The sequence below is a fragment of the Peromyscus leucopus genome, chromosome 5 (assembly GCF_004664715.2).
Source record: "Peromyscus leucopus breed LL Stock chromosome 5, UCI_PerLeu_2.1, whole genome shotgun sequence".
Lineage (NCBI taxonomy): Eukaryota > Metazoa > Chordata > Mammalia > Rodentia > Cricetidae > Peromyscus > Peromyscus leucopus.
This window is the reverse complement of record NC_051067.1, coordinates 39377522-39400112: the sequence shown is the minus strand read 5'-3', so window position 1 is coordinate 39400112 and position 22591 is coordinate 39377522. Positions and strand designations below refer to the sequence as shown.

Here is a 22591-nt window from a genome sequence, read left to right as displayed (position 1 = left end):
ATCTTATAGTTTTTTTTAGGTTTATTTATTCATGTCTTTAGACAGAATTTCAGGGGTTTTTTTCTCAGTCAAATCTGATCATTTTTAAATTTGAGTGAATCCATAATCTTTAGTTTCCTGTGGAAATAAAAACAGAACCTCTTTCCAAAAGTAATATCTTTTGACTTAAATTTTAAAGTTAAAACATTTTTTAAATATATAAGTTGGATTAACCCAGCAATATTCATAGTCAAACATCTCATAGCAGTTAAAAATCTTAAAGACAATATATATTTATATATTTATATTATTATTATATATAAAATCCAGATTTTTTTGTCCGTTTTCCATCCTCAGGTGGCTCATTTTCTTTATTTTATTTTATTCCCCTTTTTAAGGATTTTATTTTATTATTTTAATTTAAGGCTATATATATATATTTTTTTTTCTCTTTTCTCTCTCAAGCCTAAGCACATCTTTTAAACATATCCTGACCCCTTTTGTCTGAATCTGTTTTTACTGTGTAGCTTTAACCCTTTGTCTTTAGGAGAAAAAACCTTAACCTACCTTAAGCTCGCTGCTAGAGCTTGCACTGATAGCTTAAGCCCACAGGCCTCAACTGAGAGAAGCCTCTCTGTTTTGTGTCCCCTGTGAGAGACTGAGGAAGCCCACCATGTGGCTTGACTCCTGGCGGTTGGCAGCCCGCTCCATTTCATGGGCACCTCAGCTGGCATGAGCGATTAGGAAGCCCAGTGTGGCTCCGTTTCTGTGCATTAGAACCTTTTTAAAGCTTTTTCAGGTTTTATGTGGATGTATGAGCTTCACGTTGGGCGCCATTTGTAAACAGGGCTTTTTTTTTAATCCCACCCTGTCCCGCTGACCCTTGTAAATAACCATTCTGAGGCTTAATATGATATATAAATGTTTGGACTATTGCTCAGGCTTATTGCTAACCAGCTCTTACAACTTAAATTAACCCATTTCTGTTAATCTATGTATTGCCATGTGGCTGTGGCGTCACCAGTGTGTGGGCATCTTGCTTCTTGGTTGGCTGGATGGCACCTGCCCTGACTCTGCCCTTCTTCTCCCTGTATCTCTGCTTGAATTTCCTGCCTGGCTCTGATCCTGCCTTACCATAGGCCAAAGCAGCTTTATTTATTAGCCAATGGGAGCAACACATATTTATAGCATACAGAAAGACATCCCACCCATATCAGCATACTTTTAACTTTGATGGTATGTCTGGACTTCATGGATTGGATAACAAAATGGATGATAGCAGTGACGCTTGATGTGACAAGCCCACCAGGCAAAATTGCTTCCTAATTGATCCGACTGTATCTCTAAATATCCAGCTGAACTTTGTCATATATTTTAGGGAAAAATCAGATCCCAGGTAAGTCAGGTTAGATTGTCCATGTGAGGGGTGGGGCTTGACATTTTCCAGGCCTCTCTCAGTAATTAGCATCACCAGAGACAAAGGGCAGAAGGTCCCAGAGCTGCAGGTTTGGGGTGAAGCCTGCCATGGGACCAGAGAGGAAGATTTTTTTCTCTCTTGGCAACATATAGGGGAACTTAGACCCTGTAGGTCAGCACCCTTGAAGCTACTGAGCCCAGGCTGCAGCACCAGGATTCTGAGAAGATGCTGTGCATTCATTTGGGTCTCCTAACAAAGCAGATTAAAGTGGAATGTAAAGATCTTGCTTCAAATCATTTGTGTTGGAAACCAACAGTTTGTCCACTAATTGAGTTTGCATTCCTTCATAACTTGTGCTTGGCTCACATTTATGACAGGATACTTTGTGTTCTTCAGTACTAATGGGAGAGGATATAGGTTATCTCATATTTCAGTTAGAGGATTCTGAGTGAAAGAGTCACTCTTCATCACCTGAACTTTCTTCACATACATACACACACCCATGCACATACCTACATATGGTACATACACACCCATGCACATACCCACATACTGTACATACACACACATGCACATACACACATATTGTACATGCATACACATGTACATACATACACATGCACATATACACATACTGTACGTACACACATGCACATATCCACATAACTATACACACACACATGTTGCATGAATCTTAAAGGTCTTATAAATAAAATCAAACCTGAGGCCAAGTATTGGGGTGAACACTGGAAGATCAGAGAGACAGAACAAGCCACAGCTACCTCACCTGGCCAACTTCTCAGTTGATCCTGTTTCCTCAGACTGGAAGCCTCTGAATCCTCATCCAGAATGGGTCTCAGCTGAACTGTGCTGCTCGAAAGCATGAAAGCTTAACCAGCCAAATGCTGCTAGTTTCTGGTCCTCATGCCTTATATACCTTTCTGCTTTCTACCATCACTCCCCGGGATTAAAGGCGTGAGTCACCATGCTTGGCTGTATCCTTGAACACATGGATTTCTGCCTCTGGAATGCTAGGATTAAAGGCGTGTGCTACCACTGCCTATCTTAACTATCTAGTGGCTTTTCTGTTCTCTGACCCCAGATAAGTTTATTAGGGTACACAATATTTTGGGGAACACAATACCACCACACACACACTTGCATACACACATATTGTACATACACACACATGTACATACATACACATGCACATACTGTACATACACACACATGCACATATCCACATAACTATACATACACACATAATTTTTAAATTCATTTTTTAATTCAGGGGGAAAACCCTTGTACTTTTGTGCACAGTGAAGTGTCTTTGAGGGGAGCGCCTGAGTGCTTAGCTGTGAGACCAAAGAGATAACAGATGGCGTCTGAAGATCCACGTATATAGAAGTATGTGTTGTCTGTAATCAGGGATCCCAGCTGCCACAATGAAACACTTGGAGGCAGCAAATATCTGTTGTGTCTGCCTCTGAAACACTGGCAGATTTTTCAGGCTTGTTCTTTCACTTGGAAGCATAGCTTGAAATTCACCATCTTGTTAGGTGTAGCAATTGTTCCTTTTTTTTTTCCAATCACTGAACAGTACTGTGGAGACATACCATTTGTTCTGGTTGGTTTTGTCAACTTGACACAGTTATTTGGGAAGAGGACCTACCTTTGAGAATGCCTCCATCAGATTGGTTTGTGTAGGCAAGTCTGTGGGGTGTGTTCTTGATTAGTGTGGGATTGATGTGGGAGGGCCCAGAGTACTGTGCCACCCTGGGCTGGTGGTTCTGGGTTGTATAAGAAAAAGCTGAGCATGCCATTTCCCAGCATTCCTCCATGATCTCGGCTTCAGTTCCTGCCTGCAGGTTCCTGCCTTGAATTCCTGCCCTGAATTCTCTTCATGATGAACTACCACTATAAGATGAAATAAGCACTTTTCTCCTCAAGTTGTTGTTGGTAAGATTTTTCTCACAGCAATAGAAACCTGCTCTCCCTGAAGGAACAGGACCAGAGGGGCCATCCATTTTACATGTCTACATTGCATGGACATTGCACACTGGTATCATTGGCCTGTACTGTGGGATTGGGTCAGACACACCTCCACTTAGTTGTTCCCCTTATTTTCCTTTCCAAAAAGTTCTTTATAAAAACTGTGTTCCTTTCCCTAGTCTCATAACATTTGCTCAATGAGTGAACAGGGTGTGTAACTGTGAATGTGTGAGTGATTGCACGTGATAAAGGAAGTCCCCAGTAACACAGGGTTTCTGGAGTGAAGTAAACACAAAGGAGAAAATTGTCTCAATCATTTTTTAATGAAGGAAATGGCATAGAAATTTTGGGGCAGGTTAATTTATAAGACCAAAGAAGGCCACACACTATCTGTAATTTATGTAAAATACTCCTGATTCATGTGCTCTGACATTTTTTATGTGAGGCTGAAGGCTAAGGGTCAGGTTTAAGATGTGAAGTGCCATGGATTAAACTGTTTACAGACAGAATGCTTATGCCTTGCCCTTTAAGTATGGCCATGCTTAGAGACGATGTTTGAGGATGTAGTTTTAAGAATGTTGAAATGAGGTCATCTGCATTGTGGAGTGGACCCTTGTAATGGTTTGAGTGTGAGATGTTTCCCATTTGCTCATGTGTTTGAACACTTGGTCCCTGTGGTCGTTTAAATGAGAATGGCCTCATAGGCTCATATATTTAAATGTTTAGTCACCAGGGAGTGGAACTGTTTGAGAAGAAGTTGGAGGAGGTGTGGCCTTACTCGGGATAGATTTTTGAGGCTTCAAAAGTATAGCCCAGGCTCTCTCTCTCTCTCTCTCTCTCTCTCTCTCTCTCTCTCTCTCTCTCTCTCTCTCTCTATCTATCTATCTATCTCTATCTCTATCTATCTCTATCTCTCTGTCTCCTGTCTTCAGATCAGGATGTAAAGATCTCAGCTACTGCTCCAGCACAATGTCTGCTTCCTGCCATGATGATCTTGGACTAACCCTCTAAAACTAAGTAAGCTACCAGTTCGTGCTTCCTTCCTGTTACAGAGTTGTCTTGGTCGTATGTCTCTTCAAAACAATAGAGCAGTAACGAAGTGCCCAACGGAGGACTGTCTGGGGAAGCTATGGAAGGCAGTAAGACAATCACTACTTTCAGATATACTAGCGGAAACTGTAAGTGTAAGACTGTGATGTACAGACTACTACTGTAAAGATGGGATCTGGGCAGCGGAGCAGGACTCTTCCCAATTGAACCTTTCTGCCCTTGCTGGTCCCGTTCAGCATTACCCCAGCCTAGTCAGCTAACATTCTCTATTACTGCAGCCAGACTATACATGACGTAAAAACTATGTCAAGTTTGGTTTGAAGCCAGGAGCCTTTTCTGGCTTTTTCCCTGAACAGTCCTCACTATCGCTGGGTAATTGGGAGTGTGCGTTAACAGTGGTCACAAAATTGGCAAGGATCTGAAAACCGGGGCAGCTAGACTCTGGCTAGAGATGGTACAGGCCAACCAAGGCATAGGTCGAGGCGGCCATATTGGCAGGAGCACGGAATTCCGTTATTGCTGTTGCTCAGTTGACTCCGTGTAACACATTCCACTAGGAAGCACTTGTGTCTACAAGACAGCTCCTACCTACCGTGGGTTTTCCCTGCAAAACTAAATCCTAGAACCCTCACTGGACCGAAGACAGTAGGCCAGGAAGCCCTCGGGCTTCGAACGGCTTTGGGATTATGTGGTCCTCCCTGAAAACCAAACCACACTTGAGAAACTGTTCCGATGTCAAGTCAAAGTCCCTTAACTGCAGCCTGGGCCAGGCTCTACTTAGTCAAGCGTCCATAACGCCAAGTGCAGCACTAGAACCAGCAACTAAGCACAGCTCTCTTGCCCAAAGAGGTGGGTGGCTCTGAAAAGAGCCTTTGGGTTGCGGTGAGCTCCGCCGCTCACTTGGAGCTGGTGTACTTGGTGACGGCCTTGGTGCCCTCGGACACGGCGTGCTTGGCCAGCTCCCCGGGCAGCAGCAGGCGCACGGCCGTCTGGATCTCCCGGGACGTGATGGTCGAGCGCTTGTTGTAGTGCGCCAGGCGCGACGCCTCGCCCGCGATGCGCTCGAAGATGTCTGTCACAAAGGAATTCATGATGCTCATGGCCTTGGAGGAGATGCCCGTGTCTGGGTGCACCTGCTTCAGCACTTTATAGATGTAGATGGAGTAGCTCTCCTTGCGGCATCTCTTCCGTTTCCGACCCTCCTTCTTCTGAGTCTTCGTGACCGCTTTCTTGAAGCCTTTCTTGGAAATGGTAGTGCCCTTTGCTGACACCTCCGGCATCGTGAAAGTAACCTTTCACACCCCCAACGGCTCAAAGGAGTTCCAACTGCAACTAAGCACACGGTCTATTTTTAAACTGAGAAGAGTGGTATTTATAGGTGTGGACCTCAAATGACGTGTGAGCATACGTTATCTGATTGGGTAATAAGGGCTCGGCGCATGCAAATAAGGGGAATTCAAGTAGTGCTTCCTGATTGGCTAGCCCATTATCAACCAGCCAATCAGGTGGCAATTATGACCTTCCATCAGAGTATAAATAGGCCTGGAAGCGCTCTTTTGCTTACGCTCGTCTTAAGGCTTTTGGAAGACGATGTCTGGACGTGCAAAGCAGGGCGGGAAGGCTCGCGCCAAGGCGAAGTCCCGTTCTTTCAGGGCCGGCCTGCAGTTCCCCGTGGGTCGTGTCCATAGGCTCCTTCGCCAAGGGAACTATGCCGAGCGCATCGGGGCTGGCACACCAGTGTACCTGGCGGCCGTGCTGGAGTACCTGACGGCCGAGATCCTGGAGCTGGCTGGCAACGCGGCCCGCGACAACAAGAAGACGCGCATCATCCCGCGCCACCTGCAGCTGGCCATCCGCAACGACGAGGAGCTCAACAAGCTGCTGGGCCGCGTCACCATCGCGCAGGGCGGCGTCCTGCCCAACATCCAGGCGGTGCTGCTGCCCAAGAAGACCGAGAGCCACCACAAGGCCCAGAGCAAGTGACTCCCAGAACAAGGGACTGTGCTCAATAGTTTGAAACAAACGGCTCTTTTCAGAGCCACCTTCATTTTCTGAAAAGGCTGTACACGAGTGATGTTTTCCTCTTGAACAGGTATAATCCTGGGCAGTCAAAATTTCAGATTTTTACATTACGGAAAACAACTCGACATGTAATTTGAACCAGTGGTTATGTTTTATTAACTCATGACAGTGTGTAGGACCTTCCTTGGGAAAGTTACAGGACCTGTGGATATAATAATATTGCAGTGAGTTATGGAGTAAAACAGCCACTGAATTAGAAGCAGGCCACTAATTCAGCACCCTCCTACCTAAAAGTAGTTGAGAATGACCAGGTTCTACAACTTTACAAAAGCGTCTTAGAAAACTGCCATTACGGATAAAAAGTCATCACAAAGTGAGCTAGAATGTTGGTCAAAGAAGTGAGACATTTGGAATGCTGTGAATTAGCCCTCTCAGTTTTAACGTCAGGAGACACAGCCTATCAAAGTATTTGCACGTGTGCTATGTCACTATGAACATTGAGTAGCTAGAGGCCAGGTGTGGGGTTCGATCCCTTACTGGAGCGACTGGCCATTGGGGGCCGCCATGAAAGTACTAGAAACCAAACTCAGATCCTCTACAAGAGCAGCAAATGCTTTTCACAGCTGTGTCACCTGTCCAGCCCAATTGTCATAATTTTTTTAAATCCAGGAATGGGCATTTTTAAACTTTTGACTGGGAAATAGAGCCATCTGGTTTGTTCATTTTGTAAAACGAAAGAAACTGGGATACACAGTAAGGCTTGTCACATCCTCATCCGCTGACCTGTTCAGTGTGTAGAGGTTCTATGTGGCGTCTCATTTCCTTGTAAGTGCTCTCGTATACCTCTGTCCACCAGGGAAGGATGGGGACTGAACTGTGGTGTCAGGAAGCCTCCCACATCCCAGAGAGATAGCTTGACCCTCCTCCTCAGTTCTTATCTGGTCACGTACCCAGACAAGACTATGCCATAGGTCTAGTCACCCCAATACCATTGGCTGAATAGATCGACACCTCCCACCTCTGTGGGCATCCACACTCCTGTGTGATAGAGTGCCTCAGCAGCTAAACAAGATTCCTGTGAGATTACAGATGACCTTGATCAGTCATTATTGGTCATCCCAGAAGGAAAATTTGCAGATAGCTTGTCTCCCAAAATAATCTGTCTTGCTTGAAGCATACAATTCAAGAAAAGAGAGAGTATGAAATTGCACATAGTCCCCTATGGCTGCAACAATTTCCTCATTTGCAAACCCCTCATCTCACCCCTATAAAGGATTGGAGCCACGTTTCTCCCCCTGGCAGACCCCTCAGTTTCCTCCCGAGAGAGGCTGCCCCTCACTGTGCGTGCTAACAAACACCGACTTGTTTGCTGAAGGTCAGACCCTAGTCTCTGTTCTCTGTATCTTTATGCTGCCTCAGAAATGTTACAATGTGGGCTCACACAAATCAAAAATGATAAACATAAATCTAAAAAGTTTAACTCTTTTATTCTAAATCAGCTCATTGTGAAATCCTTTTCAGTCTCAATGCCATGAACCTCAGTGACTTAGTTATTTTTCTATTGTTGTAGTAAAACATCATACCCACGGCAATTTATAGAAGGAAGGGTTTATTTGGATTATGGTTCCAGGGGGATAAGGAGCCCATCACAACGAGGAAGCAGCAGGCGTGCAGCTGGAAGAGCAAGCAAAGAGCTCCCATCTTGAACCACTAGCACAAAGCTGAACGCAAGCTAGAAATGGCATCTTCTAACTTCTCCAGGCCCATCTCTGGTGACACACTTCCTCCATCAAGGCCCCACCCCCTAAGCTTCCCAAGCAGCATCACCAACAGAGCACCAAAGAATCAAATGTCTGGGACTATGGGGACATTAAATTCAAACTACCACACCCAGTTCTCTCTGAGTCAAGGTCCCTAACAGTTGGTGAGGGCAGCAGTGTGGAACTGTGCCTCTGTCTTCTCACCATTGACAACTGTGTGTGTGTGTGTGTGTGTGTGTGTGTGTGTGTGTGTGTGTGTGTGGTAATTTTAGAAAACGCCAAGGAAACATCAAAACTCTTTGCATTTAGTGGCTCTCTGACTTTTTATTGGCAAATATTACTATTTACATTGTGCTCAGTGTTTAGGTGGAAGCCCCCACCTGGCCCCCCTTCTCCAGACCCCGCCCCTGAGAAATCCCACCAAGCAGTGGTTCCTCCCCTGGAGTGTCTCAAAGACCATTCCTCCAGGGTATTTAAGACCAGGCCCATAGACTTGCCTTGTGGTCTCCTCTCATGATTTCTCCTCTTCCCCTGGACCACTCAAGAATGCTTTGCTCAGATTAAAGCCTGGACTTTAATTCTGTTTGATTTAGCCTGATCCAATTTACTGTGTTAGCGGAGAACCCCAATATCAGGTATGAAAACCTTTCACTCGGTTCCAGGGTAGTGTGCTCTCCCTCTCTCTTTCCTTTATTCTTTCTCTTCTTTCTGTTTCTGTTTTTCAAAACTGGGGTTCCTTGTGTAGTTCAGACTGGCCTGGAACTCACTATATAGCCATGCTTTAAACTCACAGCAATCCTCCTGCGTCACCTGCCCCAATGCAGGGATTACAGGCATGGGTCACCACACCCAAAAGCTAACTTCTCATCACTATTTGCCTGTTTTCTCTTCTCTAGACTGCTTCATCCCACAGTCCAAACAGCTGAAGCAAATTCAAAGGCTGCTTCCTTTTTGCCGCTGACAAAGGCTTGGTGACCAGAATGTGGCTGGTGGCTTCCCAGGACCTAGCCTGGGAATCTTGATTTGCTTCTCCTTTCCTGGTTCAGCTGCTCTTGGTCACCTCCAAACATCTGAAAGGCAAATGCATGTGTTGGGACGATGGGTGTAAGGGGTGAAGACGGGAGGCCCTATGTGCTACCTGATTCTCTGATGCTCTGATTAAACACTGACCAAAAGGAACTTGGGGGAAGAAAAGGGTTTATTTATAGTCTGCCACTGAGTGAAGCCAAAGCAGGAACTCAAGGCAGGAACTTGAAGAAGAAACCATGAGGATCACAGCTTACTGGCCTGCTCTCCATAGCTTGCTCAGGACCACCTGCCCAGGGTGACACAGCCCACGATGGGCTGGACCCTCCCACATTAATCGTTAGTCATTAACCAAGACAATGTCCTCGGCAAACATGCCAATATGAAGCTAGTCCTCAACTGACGTCCCCTCTTCGTCCAGGTGACTCTAGTTTGTGTCACGGTGACAAAATCTAACCAGCACACCTGGGTGTGGCCGTCCTGCTGGATGTGTAAGAGAATTTAGGAGAGCTGAAAACCGACATACCAAGAGAGGATTTATTGAAACGCAGTGCAAATGTTTTGGCAGGCATTCTCCTGGAAAGATCACATGGCAGGAGGGGAGGAAAGTGCTAAAAGGTAAGTAGTTAGGTCTTCTCAGGTGTGGCTCCTGTGTGGAGCTCATAACTGGGTGGCTAGGCAGACATCTCACTCTGGCAGAGGAACGATTTTCACAGTACGTTATTTTCATGAGGCTGAGTCTCTGTAAAAGATGGCACACCTCGCTGGGGGTCCAGTTCTAGATGGCTCAGCTCCTATCAGTGTCAGGGCAGTATAACTGGAGTTTCTCTGTCCCACCCCATTCCACAGCCACTTCCAAAGAATCACACAAAGGCTTATATTAATTATAAATAATTGGCAAGTAGCTCAGGCTTATTACTAACTAGTTCTTACACTTAAATTAACCCATATTTCTCATCTATGCTTTGCCACATGGTTCGTGGCTTGTTACCTAATTTTCTACATGTCTTGCTTCCTCCCAGGCTGGCTGGCATCTGCCCCAATGCCACCCTTCTTCATCTCTGTTCTCAGTTTGATTGTACTGCTTAACCTTATCTTGCCTTGCCATTGGCCAAACAGATTCATTATCAACCAAGGAGCGCAACACACGTTCACAGCATACAGAAGGACATCCCACAGCAGGGCAGCCTAAGACAGATTGCTGCCAGGGCTTGCTTGTCATGATTTACTCTTTCTGATGAGATAAAGGCTGAATGAAATGAGAACATGGCTGGGTCAATATATGGGTGAGGAGAAGAATTTTATTGTAGATACGAGGCATCTGGAAGAGCTCAGAGCAAGAAGAGAGATCAGTAGACTAAACATGACCAGTAGACAGAACACGGCCAGCTATTTGCCCTGAGTTTTCTTTGGACCTGACTAAGGCCATGCCTTGAGAGTGCAGCAGCCCTGTCCAAGCCCATCCTGGTTTGAGACAAAAGTAACCTTTTTCTTAGGCTGTCTTCTTCTAGAACTGCATCCATGGTGTGGAGCCCTTTCCACCAAGGGAAAGCTCCAGGGCTGGGCAGAGGGTTGCACACGCAGGCCCCTAGTGTCTGTCTGTCTCTGTGTCTCTCTGTCTCTGTCTCTTTCTCTGTGTCTGCCTCTCTCTGTCTCTCTCTCACTGTCTCTCTACCTCCCCTATCCCCCCCTCTCTCTCTCCCACTCTTCCCTCCTCTCTCTCTCCCCCCACCCCTTTCTCTCAAGTTCAGTAACACTGACGGAGCAGGATGCAGAACAGGAACAGGATGCAGAGCAAACTCAAACCACTCCTTCCGGCAAGAAGGCCTGGGCAGGAAATTGACCTTCAGATTCTACCCCCGCCCCCTTGCCTTTCGCCTGAAACTGCTTTGGGGTCACAAAACCCCCCAAGTTCAAGCTGAGTCATCTCCTTGATTGTTTCTAGAAGGAAATCTTTCAGATTATCATCCATCCCTTTGGGAGGAACACACCCGGGAATTTCAAAATTTCAGTGGGCCTCAGCTCTGTGGAACTAGCACTGTACAAGAAGAGCCTGCTGAGCATTGAGACATTTGAAGAAACTGGTTAGAAACACAGATACAGTTGCCTGGGAGACAGGGCTGTGGTGGGTGGTGTCCAGAAAGGGAGATGCACCCCAGCTTCTCCCCACACACCTGACAACATTTCTGCTGCGTTCCCACAGAAGGCCACTGACCAGCTGTAGTTACACCTGCCTGGTGGGATCCTGGAGGCCCCCACACATCCTAGACGACCACATGAGGAAAACAATGTCCTGTGTGTCATGCCTGCACACTCCTGAGCTCTCAAGATCTGAAAGGAGTGTGTAAATGACCCACACTCTAGTAGCGTTAAGTGTATCTGGGCAATTGAGTGCAGGTATCTCCCCAAACCAATGATGTTCTTACAAGGTGCTCCCAGAGAGTGCTTGAAGTAAAGCCATAAACACACAGGACTGGAGACGAGCATAGCTCAGTGGTGCAGCTCTTGCCTAGCGCTCCGAGCCTTGGGTTGGATTCCCAGGCTGCAATAAAGAAGTAAATGAATAGACTGAACTGGCCACCTTGAGGACAGTACTTGTGCTTTCCAGCAGAGACTCTTGTCACGCTCAGGTTGTGTCACTTAGGGTCATTCAGCTTTTGTGAGCCCACAGAATGACATTTTCTCCAAGTTTTAACAAGAAATGGCATTGTAGAGACTAAGCAAGTTCCCTGAAGACAAGGACAGGGTTTACGTCCTTTTAAAATTTTGGATTTATCGTGGGCCAGTATATTCATAGCAAATCCATAGACTTAAACTCTCTCTTTCCCCCAAATACACATATACTCGTGTGTGTGTGTGTGTGTGTGTGTGTGTGTGTGTGTATGTGTGTGTGTGTGTGTGTGTGTGAGAGAGAGAGAGAGAGAGAGAGAGAGAGAGAAAGAGAGGGAGAGAGAGAGGGAGAAAGAGAGAGAGAGAGAGAGAGAGAGAGAGAGAGAGAGAGAGAACATGGAAGAGAAGAACGCAGAGTAGTTATTCCTGTCCCAATCTCCATGTAAGGAAACTATGAAGGACTTTCCCAAGGACTCTGATTGGCTGATTGTGGCCCCACAAAGTTCGTATGTTGAGGGCACGTGGAATGGCCCAGTATGTAAAGGTACTTGCTGCCAAGGCTCACAACCTGAGTTTAAACCATGGAACCCATTGGGTTTTTTTTTCCCCTCTAATTTCTACATGCGTTCCACACGAAATTAATTGATTTTAAAAATTCATGTACTGAAGTCCTGTTGTCTTGTACCTCAGACTGTAAATTTATTTGGAAGTAGGATCAGTGCAGATGTGATACATAAGATGAAGGCATGCTGACCAGCAGACCACCATACACCCAGGAGGAAAGCCATGTGGAGATGAAAGCAGAAACCGGTGATTCTTCTACAAGGCATAGAACACCAAAGATTACGAGCAAACCATAAAAGGCCAGGAGAGGCACCTGGAATGATTGCCCTTGTCACCTGCAGGGTACCAGTCTGGCAATGGTCCCTCCTAGACTGCAGTCCTCACAGTCATAGATCCATACATTTTGGTGTTTAAGTCTCTCAGTTTGCGGCACTTGAATATGGCAAAGTAATGGAATAAATACAGCTCTCCAGAAGGTTCCCTGCAAAACCAGGATCTGGACCCTGTGATTTTTGGTTCGGTTCATTCAGTTCCATATAACAGCTGTCTCAGTTTCAATCTCTTGTGTCTTGATAGTAAGACTAGCCTTCTGGAATAGATGGCTTCCCCATTTTGCTTAAAGGTCACAGCATTTGGTATGAAAAGGAGAATGAGGAGTAAGGTGCGCACAAATGTTCTCAAGCAATCTTGAGGGAGCGGCAGACCCATTTAAGAAAAGCCTGGGCTAAAACTGACCGTTCCCTGAATCTCACAAACATTCTTACAGTGGGTGGTAAATATGCAAGAGATAAAATCTGTATCCAGTCGAGAACCACTTAAGAGTCCTCTGAATTTAGACATGGCAATAATCAAAGGCCAGGCTTCCATAAAGCAAGTTTGTTCTTTAGCTTGCTGGCAGGGGCAGGAGGGAGGGTGGGAGAGGAAGACACTCAGCTAATTATAACAAGTAGCCTGACCTGTAGGTGAGCCCCCCTCTCTCTCCTGAGGCTACCCACTCCTGGATTAGGTGGGATCAGTCTGTGTATCCAGATAAAGAATGAGACAAAAATCTTGCGTCAAAAAAAAATATTTAAAAATTTAAATTTCAGAAAATGGTCACGGGACTAGTGATTTGGATTCAATTGACCTCTGGGGTCACCAAATGCAAATGAATCTGGATCTTTTGACTCCTTCAAGAGATCTGAACAATGACATTTGGAAGCCCTCCCTCCCCACAGTGCTTATGAAGCAGAGACAAAAACATGAATCAGCTGCCTCCAAAACGTGATTCATTATCCGCTCCTGTCTCAAGGGCTCTTGTGGTGCGACTCCACATCTGTTAAAGGTCATCCTCAGCCCTCCAGCGTGTGAAGTGGGCCTGCCAGCCCCCCTGATGACAGTATGCACAACCTAATTGCAGGCTGCCCTCTTTGATGATGGAGCAAATGCTGCCTTTTCTATCCCTGGAGTAATTTGGAGCCACACAGACGCTGTGGTCCTGATGTTGCAGCTGAGGATGGCTCTCAGATGATCGCTCCGCAAAGCAACATCATTACAGTGCTAACATTTGCTCTAGGATTACTATAATCGTGTGTGAAGTAAGCAGTGCTGACTCAGAGTGGCACAGATTTGTAAATGACACAGCGTTACTAAGCGAGGATTTGCACACAACTGATTCCCCCACCTTTCGTTCAACATTCTGTCGCTCAATTGTTCTACCATTTGTACTCCACAACCTAGAGAAGAAAAATGACTCTTCAGTGTCTTGGTTAAAATGGGGTTGCATTTTAATAGATAATGCCGATGATGGTGATAATGAGTATGGTGGTGATACTGCTACTGCTGTTGATGTTAAGGATGCTAATGTTGATGTTAATGATGCTGCTGACGGTAATGATGCTACTGGTGCTAATAGCAATGATGCTAATAATGGTGGTGGTGGTAGTGCCGCTGCTGATGTTGGAAATGCTGTTGCTGCTGCTGCTCCTGATGGTACTGCTACTAATGATTATGGTGATGATGCTAATGTAGGTGGTGGTGGTGGTAGTGCTGATGCTGAAGATACTCCTGTTGCTGCTGATGCTAATGATGGTACTGATGTTGATGGTGCTGATTATGATGATGATGCCAATGCTACTGTCGCCAATGGTGATAATGTTGAAAATGATGTTGCTGCGGATTGTGGTGATGGTGAGATGATAATGATGGTGATGATGATGTTTGAGTCATCTGGATTTCTGCTTTTTCTTCATCATACTTAGAACATAGTGAATCTTCATGAGAATGGGAAACATCTGTAACTAGAGTTTTCCTGCCTTGCCCACAGTCAGGACAAATCTCTATCACCCGCCAGTCCTACAGCCACTCAGACCCAACCAAGTAAACACAGAGACTTATATTGCTTACAAACTGTATGGCTGTGGCAGGCTTCTTGCTAACTGTTCTTATATCTTAAGTTAACCCGTTTCTATAAATCTATACCTTGCCACGTGGCTCATGGCTTACTAGCATCTTCACATTCTGCTTGTCATGGCGGCGGCTGGCAGTGTCTCCTTCCGCCTTCCTGTTCTTTCTTTTCTCCTCTCTGTTAGTCCTGCCTATACTTCCTGCCTGGCCACTGGCCAATCAGTGTTTTATTTATTGACCAATCAGAGCATTTGACAAACAGACCATCTCACAGCAAACATCCAAGATTCCTCTCTAAGACTGTGCTGTTTCAGTAGTGTTCTTTCATGAAGCTAGCAAAAATTCCAGTGCTTTGGGGTCCAGAGAGCTTACTCTGTTAACTCAAGTCAGGTCTATCTCCTTTGTTCTACTTGGAAGAGAGGAGCTCAGCTTGCCCTCCTTGTCCTCCAAGATCCACTGCTTTCTCCTCTCCCACATTTCCTCTCCCTTCTGCATCTTCTCTGAAGACTAAATTCTTAAGCTTTTGAAACAGGAAATTCTGGAAGATTTATGTAGATCAAGGCAATGGGCCAACGGAGTCTGCAAAATTAATAATTTGCTGATTAACAAGTAAAGTAGAGGGAGCTGAAGAGATGGCTCTGTGTTTAAGAGCACATACTACTCCACCAAAGGAATTTCATTCTCAGCACCCACATCAGGTGCCAGCCTTTAACATCCAGAGAATCTGATGCCCTCTTCTGACCTCTGTGGGTACTTTACTCATGTGCACAATCTCTCTCTCTCTCTCTCTCTCTCTCTCTCTCTCTCTCTCTCTCTCGCTCTGTGTGTGTGTCTGTGTGTGTGTCTGTGTGTGTCTCTCTCTCACACACTCACACACATGTGCACACACACACACATTAAATGATAAATACAAATATTTTTTGAAAAGGAAGAACTTGGGAAATGCAAAGTTGTCTCCTAGAACTGAAATTCACAATAAGCACTTGTCACCAAAGGCAAACCCACCTCATGGAGCCTGAAACAAAAATGAAGAACACTGGTGCTGTTTTTAGTTGACCTGTTGGTATGCTTTCCATGCTAGGTTTTTGTACATTGTGACTTACTTAAATATTGCATTAAGATTTTCCTGTTTGCTTAGTTAGTTGGTGGTCTGTGCTCTTTTTATGGTGTGGAACTCAGGGCTTCAACATATGCTAGGCAAATATTCTACCACTGTGCTATATCTTCAGCCCTGTCTTTAATTTTTATTTTGAGACACAGTGTCCTTGAGTTTCTAAGATTGACCTTAAACTTGTTTCATAGCCCAGGCAGGCCTTGAACTTGCAATCCCTCTACCTCAGTATTCTGAGTGTCTGGGATTGCATTCCTGCATTACCAACCCTGACTCAAGTGTTTTTTATTCTAGAAGTGGTTCCTTGTGGTCCTCAGCCTTTGCCTCTGGAGTATGTCAACCTGCTCCATGATAGTCCCTGTCCTAGCTGGAAGTTACTAGTGTTTAAAAAAAAATACCACAATTACCTCCTCAATGAAAGCAAAGAATGTTTAAGCCATTTCGTCAAAGCCACTTGAGCCCTGCATCAAAACCCAGAGGTGAGCTGGGTTACTTCCTAGGTAGGAGACCTTAGATGTCTGCTTACTGTCTTCATCCCAGATGTTCTAGTTTATAAAACAGAAATAATAACAGCACCTTCAGCACAGCCCTTCCTTTGCTGAGAATGCAGTTCTTCAACATGATGGACAGCCTTTTTCTACAGTTTCTACACAAGAGCATGTTCCAGCTGTCCCTGGATTCCTTTAAATGCAAGTGTCATGAGAAATCTGGAAAACTTACTACTCTTTCTAATTTGGGAATAAGAACCAGCCTAAAAGAGAAGTGAAGTAAAGTCTAAGGTGATGATGATGATGATGATGATGATGACGACAATGACAAAGACAACTTTGACACTGATAATGGTGTGATGAACTGTGTTGATAATATTTGAGTCTTTTTGCCCTCTGATTTTTTTCTTTGACATGCTTGGATGCATGTGCATCCTGTATCCCAGATTTCTAGTGCAAAATGCAGGTCTCAAGGAGAAGCTGGAAAGATTCACTACTCTTTTAAGCCTTGGAATAAGAAATGTGCCTCAAAGATAAATGAGTTAAACACAAGAATGAATTCTGAGCTGACCACAAACATATAAAGTCAGGCCTCAGCCAAGAAGAATGTTTCCCAGTGAGGAGCTTCTGGAAATGGCAGGGGAGAGCAACCGAGGTTTTTTGAAGCTGGGATGGAGCAAGAGAGCAAGACAGTAGTAGATCAAAGCCACTCTCCTTTTCACTGCCTCTGTCCCACCCAGTGTTTGTGTAGAGCGTTATATTTATGAAATACTCACACATTAGCCTGGCAAATAATACAACCTTCCCACTAACCATGGTGACTTACTCTTTCTGCGTGTGTGCACTTGTGGGTACAGGTGCACGTGGAGAGCAGTGTCAGATTTCTTCCTCTATCCACTCCACCTTATTTTCTGAGGCAGGGTTTCTCACTGTACCTGGAGCTCATCCATTAAGCTAGGTTGGCTGGCCAGCAGCCCCTAAATATCACATCTCTACCTCCCCAGCAAAGGGATTATAGGAGGGCACACCTCTTTGACTGGCTTTTACAGTGCTGGAGATCTGAACTTGGGGCCTGTGCTTGTGCAGCAAATGCATATCAGCTGAACCATCACCACACCCAGCCTGTTTCTGTTTTAAAAAAAAAATGAATTGACCTTAAAAGATTTTACATGAGTATACATGAATGAGATATAGATACCATTATTATAAAACTGGTGTATAGTGGGCTCAGAATTTAACCAGGGCTCCTACTTCCAAGATCAGACATTTTTCTTCCCATTTATATTGTTTTTGTTTTGTTTTGCTTCCTATTACATGTTTTGCTTTCCATTACATTCTTGGCTGGAAATAGCCAAGAGCTTTTAAAATACTGAATGCATTCATTTGACCCAATAGCCTACCTTTGGAGGCACTTACATTCATAAGCCTACCACCTCTTAAAATTAATTAGGAATAAGAAATTGACAAACAATTTGTTTACAGTTCGGCCAAAATGAAGGGAAAACTATTTTCAGTTCCTCTCCAGTTTTTCTGTTCCAGTGTTATAATTTTATAGAAAAAGGATGAAACTAAGGAAATCTGCCTACGTTAAATTGTCAGCAGCACGCCGAGTCTCTGGAGCGAGCCCCTCTTTGCGCCAGAGCTTCAACCTTTCCTGTCCACAACCTGGATTGCAAAGGGAATTTTCGTTCTTTGGGGTCCACAGCTCCACTAGCCCAGGAGCCTCTATAGACTGTGTCCCTTCCTTCCAGGGGGACTATCCTACTGACTTGAGCATATGTTTCGGCCCAGGAAGCACTTCAGTTCACAGAAGAACCTTCCAGCTTTAAAGTTTCTTTAGGGGAATGGTCACTAATATTAGAAGTGATTGATTCTAATCAGTGATATTCATGATTAAAAAATCAAAGGGAAACAACGGCCACTCTCCTCCACAGCACATATTTGCAGTGTTGAGGCTGGCAGCTCTGCCAGCTTACAGACTACTGTGTTCACTGATGACGACATTTGATGCTCTGCACGGAGCCATGAGTGTGCGCGGGTAAGAGAGAAAGGGAGCCATCAGAGCAGTGTTAAAAGGGTGTCTCGGCTACTCTTCCAGTCACTGTGATAAAATGAAATACTTTGACAAGAGCAAGGATTTATTTTAACTCAAGTTCAAGGGCATAGTTCACCGTATCCACAGTCATGAAGCAGAGGAATGTGCATGCTGTGCACTTCCCATGTACCCCAGGACCCCAGTCAGGGAAGGCTGCCGCCCTCTGTGGGTGCATCTTCCCGCCTCAGGCAACCCGACCAAGATAACGCCTCACAAGCATACCCAGAGGCTTGTCTTTCAGATGATTCTAGATCTCATCAAAACAACTGAGATGAACCATCACACTGGGCTGGGCGTATCCAGAGGTGCCCATGAAAGGCACTGGAGTATAAAATCCCGAGGGTCCCAAATTTTCTGGAAGATATTATTGGAAGAGGACAAGACGTTTGTGTAACCACAGATACATTTTATCTGGATTTCTTGAAGATCCCCTTGTACCAGTAAAAAAAATTTTGTTTTGTTTTGTTTTGGTTTTTTTTATTGTCAGCTTGACCCAAAGTAGGGTCATCTAGGAAGAGGGAACCTTGTTTGAGAAAATGCCTCCATCAAATTGGGTTGTAGGCAAGTCTGTGGGGCATTTTCAATAATTAATATGGGAGGGCTCAGCCCACTGTGGGCGGTGCCGTATCTGGGCAAGTTGTCCTGTAAAGTAAAAGAAAGGTATCTCAACGCGAGCCGGGAAAGCAAGCCAGTCAACAGCATTCCTCCACGGTTTCTGCCTCAGTTCCTGCCTACTGGCTCCTGCCCTGCTTAAGTTCCTGCTCTGGCTTTCCTCGTGGATGGAGTGTGATCAAGATGTGTGATTGGGACATATAAGCCCAATAAACCCTTCCCACCCAAGTTCCTTTCGATCATGGTGTTTATCAAGCAACAGAAAGCAAAGTAATAGACCAAAAACAAAACCAAGATGGTCACTGCATGTCTGAAAGTCCAGTACTCCTCAGGAAACAGGCAGGAGGGCAGCGTGAGTGTTACAGCTCTGGAGGGAAAGGCATCCTGACTTGTTGGGAAGTCGGGCTATAGCTGAAGCTGGGGTACAGAGGGGCACAGTCTCCCCACGGGATGTAACAATCCTGCTCCTCTCCTACAGAGCCATTACAGCGGAGCAAAAGCTCCAGCTTTAGGGGGCTTCCCAGCAGAGCGCTACAGAGAAACCCTGTCTCGAAAAATCAAAAAGAAAGAGAGGGGGGGAGGGGGGAGGAGGAGGGGGAGGAGGGAGGGGAGAGGGGGGAGAGAGGGGGAGAGAGAGAGAGAGAGAGAGACAGGGGAGGGGAAGGGAGGGGAGGGGAGGAGAGGAGGAGGAGGAGAGGAGGGGGAGAGGAGGGGGAGAGGAGGGGGAGAGGAGAGGAGAGAGAGAGAGAGAGAGAGAGAGAGAGGGGAGGGGAGGGGAGGGGAGGGGAGGAGAGAGAGAGAGAGAGAGAGGAGAGAGAGAGAGAGAGAGAGAGAGAGAGAGAGAGAGAGAGAGAGAGAGAGAGAGAGAGAGAGAGAGAGAGAGAGAGAGAGAGAGAATTTATTTGGGAAGGAGGAGTCCAGGAGAGTGGCTTCCCCTGCCAGGCTGGAGAGCAGCGCATAACCGAACAGGCAGAGAGACTTACTTAGGGCTTCTTAGGGGCAGAGTTTTTTCAGGGAGAAGATTTTCTGCTCAGGGATTGGTTAATTTTCCTGCTCAGGGATTGGTTGGTTTCCTGCTCAGGGATTGGTCAGTTTTCCTGCTCAGGGATTGGTTGATTTTGTTGGTTAATCAGGATAGAATTGGCTCTGGTTTCAGGGCCAAACTGTGTTTCTTTCACTGGTCCTTTTTAGCCTTTTGGCTCTAGTTTAAGGGCCAGGGCATATTTCTTTCACTGGCTCTGGTTCTAGGGCCAACGTGTGTTTCTTTGGCTCTGGTTTCTGGGTCAAAGTGAATTTCTTAGGTTCTGAGTTCAGAGCTGAAACATTTCTTTCACTGGCTTGGGTCTCAGGGTAAGGGTGTGTTTCTTTCACTGGCTCCGGGTTCAGGGTCAGGGTACTAGAATCCATGCTCAGGGATTGTTTGGTTTTCTGCTCAGGGATTGGTCAATTTTCCTGCTCAAGGATTGGTTGGTTTTGTTGGTCAGGGAAGATTTGGCTCTGGTTTTAGGGTCAAACTGTGTTTCTTTCACTGGTCCTTTTTAGCCTTCTGGCTCTAGTTTCAGGGCAGGGGCATATTTCTTTTACTGGCTCTGGTTCTAGGGCAGAAGTGTGTTTATTTGGCTCTGGTTTCAGGGTCAGGGTGTGTTTCTTAGGTTCCGAGTTCAAGACTAAAGTGTTTCTTTCACTGGCTCTAGGTTCAGGGTCAGGGTGTGTTTCTTTTACTGGCTCTGGTTTCAGGGCCAGGATGAGTTTCTTTGGCTGGCCCTTTTACGCTACAGATGGACGTTAGAGTCCAGTCTGTGCTGTAGAGCAAGATGTAGGCTAGCCTGAGCTACACAGCAAAACACTATCTCAAAGAAATAAACAAAACAACGAAACCTGACCCAGGATGCTCTGCTCCCATCCAATTAAAAAATTATTTGGGGCCACTGCTAGCACCCTGCAGCTAATAGCTGCTTCAGGATGATCCCCCTCAGCCCCGGCTAAGGCTCCTACCAAACCATCAAGACATTACAAAGCTTATAACTCACACACATCTTTATTCTTGACTACAGAGTTATTTCTGCATGTGGACATGTTTGCAGAGGTGACAGCAGGGCACAGGTGACACTCTGAGCAGAAAACGCAAGGACAGACAGGAGGTGGTAGCTTAGGCTACCCCTATCCACCAGGTGAAGGGGACAGTTAAGCAGAGCAAGACCAGCAGGTAAACTGAGGCTCTAGAGGAGACAGGCCAAGGTCAAGGAGAGAAGACAGAAGAAGCTGCATGGGGGCTTCTCATGGGGGGGTCATGGCTGCCTCTGGAAGCAGCACCCTAGGGTCCCTCCCTCTGCCCAAGAGTACCACTCCATCAGTGAGAAGGTTTGCTGACCGGGCCCCCGAGAGCAAAGCACAAACACACTTCTCATGGCAAGAGCACAGACACATAAGCAGAGTGCAAAGCAGTCGGAGATCAGGGGTTCATTTTCAGCCCCAGACACAGTGCCAGCTCAGACTTCTGGATCTTTCCATCCTTGTTCACATCACAATGGCGAAGCAGAATCTCCCGGAACTTATCAAGATCCACACCGCTGATGCTGGGCTGAGGACAAGAGGACATAGTCATTCAGAAGGCCAGTGTCAAACTCCCTGAGTCCCCTAAGCATTGAGAACTTGGGGGTAGGGCAGATGATGGGCCATGAGGAGCCCAGCACAGCAACTGCCTTTTTATCCCACCCAAGGTCCCTAATGTCTGCTGGCCGTGGCCTGATTTCTTAGCCTGCACCTTTAGGAAAGGTAAATAAACATTTCTGATGTCTTATTTCCATATCACATCCCACAGTTGTTTCAGAAAAGCCTGCCTTATAAGCAATTGGCTTGAAGGCATTTTGCCCCAAAGCAGAGAACTGTGACAGGAGTCTTTGATGCGTATGCCGATGGGAGAAGACATGTTTTATTATTGTCCGTGGGATGTTTAGTGCCTCTGGTTTACAGAGGGTTCATACACAAGGAAAATCCAGTGTCCATGATAGATAGCAAAGTAGCACCTGAGGCTGTATTCCAGGCATGCTTCCAGACTAAGGAGGGACAGTTCGACCTGCATGCAGGGAAGCATTCCAAGTTTCCACACACCATGGTGCCAGAGAGACTCCTGTCACACCTGTCACCCCATCCTCACAGCTGCCCCGGAGGGAAATAGTGGCCGCCTTTGCCCAGACTAGGGAAGAGGCTCAGGAGAATTCAGCCTTCTTCCCAGGGGAGAGAGCTGAAGTTTTTATGCCAGGTCTCCTGGCTGACCGAGCTCTGGCTCCACCTCACACAGCTCTAGAGAAAGCTGGGGCAGGGGGATGGATCAAAACTGCAGAACTGATATCCAAAGAGAGGAGAATCAGTGAATCTGATGTCCGTTCTTCTTGATTACTTGAGTGAAGAGAAAAAGGGCAGTGCTGTGGATATCACTCTATATAAATAAAACACTGATGGCCAGTGCCCAGACAGGAA

The 22591-nt window shown here is 45.9% G+C and overlaps 3 protein-coding genes across 3 annotated transcripts in view; 1 reads left to right on the top strand and 2 right to left on the bottom strand.

The window, feature by feature from the left end:
* Positions 1-5288: 5288 nt before the first annotated feature.
* LOC114701680 (histone H2B type 1-A) lies at positions 5289-5733 on the bottom strand. The gene has a single exon (XM_028881825.2). The coding sequence runs from the start codon at positions 5716-5718 to the stop codon at positions 5335-5337; it is 384 nt and encodes a 127-aa protein (XP_028737658.1). The 5' UTR covers positions 5719-5733; the 3' UTR covers positions 5289-5334.
* Positions 5734-6013: 280 nt separating this feature from the next.
* On the top strand, positions 6014-7955 carry LOC114701690 (histone H2A type 4). The gene has a single exon (XM_037205878.1). It carries the CDS (start codon positions 6029-6031, stop codon positions 6419-6421), a length of 393 nt encoding a protein of 130 aa, XP_037061773.1. The 5' UTR covers positions 6014-6028; the 3' UTR covers positions 6422-7955.
* Positions 7956-21130: 13175 nt separating this feature from the next.
* The window catches only part of Scgn (secretagogin, EF-hand calcium binding protein), a 39861-nt gene continuing 38400 nt past the window's right edge, over positions 21131-22591 (bottom strand). The window contains exon 11 of the mRNA XM_028881849.2: positions 21131-21692. Within this exon, the coding sequence (XP_028737682.1) occupies positions 21564-21692 (129 nt within the window). The 3' untranslated portion in view covers positions 21131-21563. The remainder of the gene's footprint in view (positions 21693-22591) is intronic.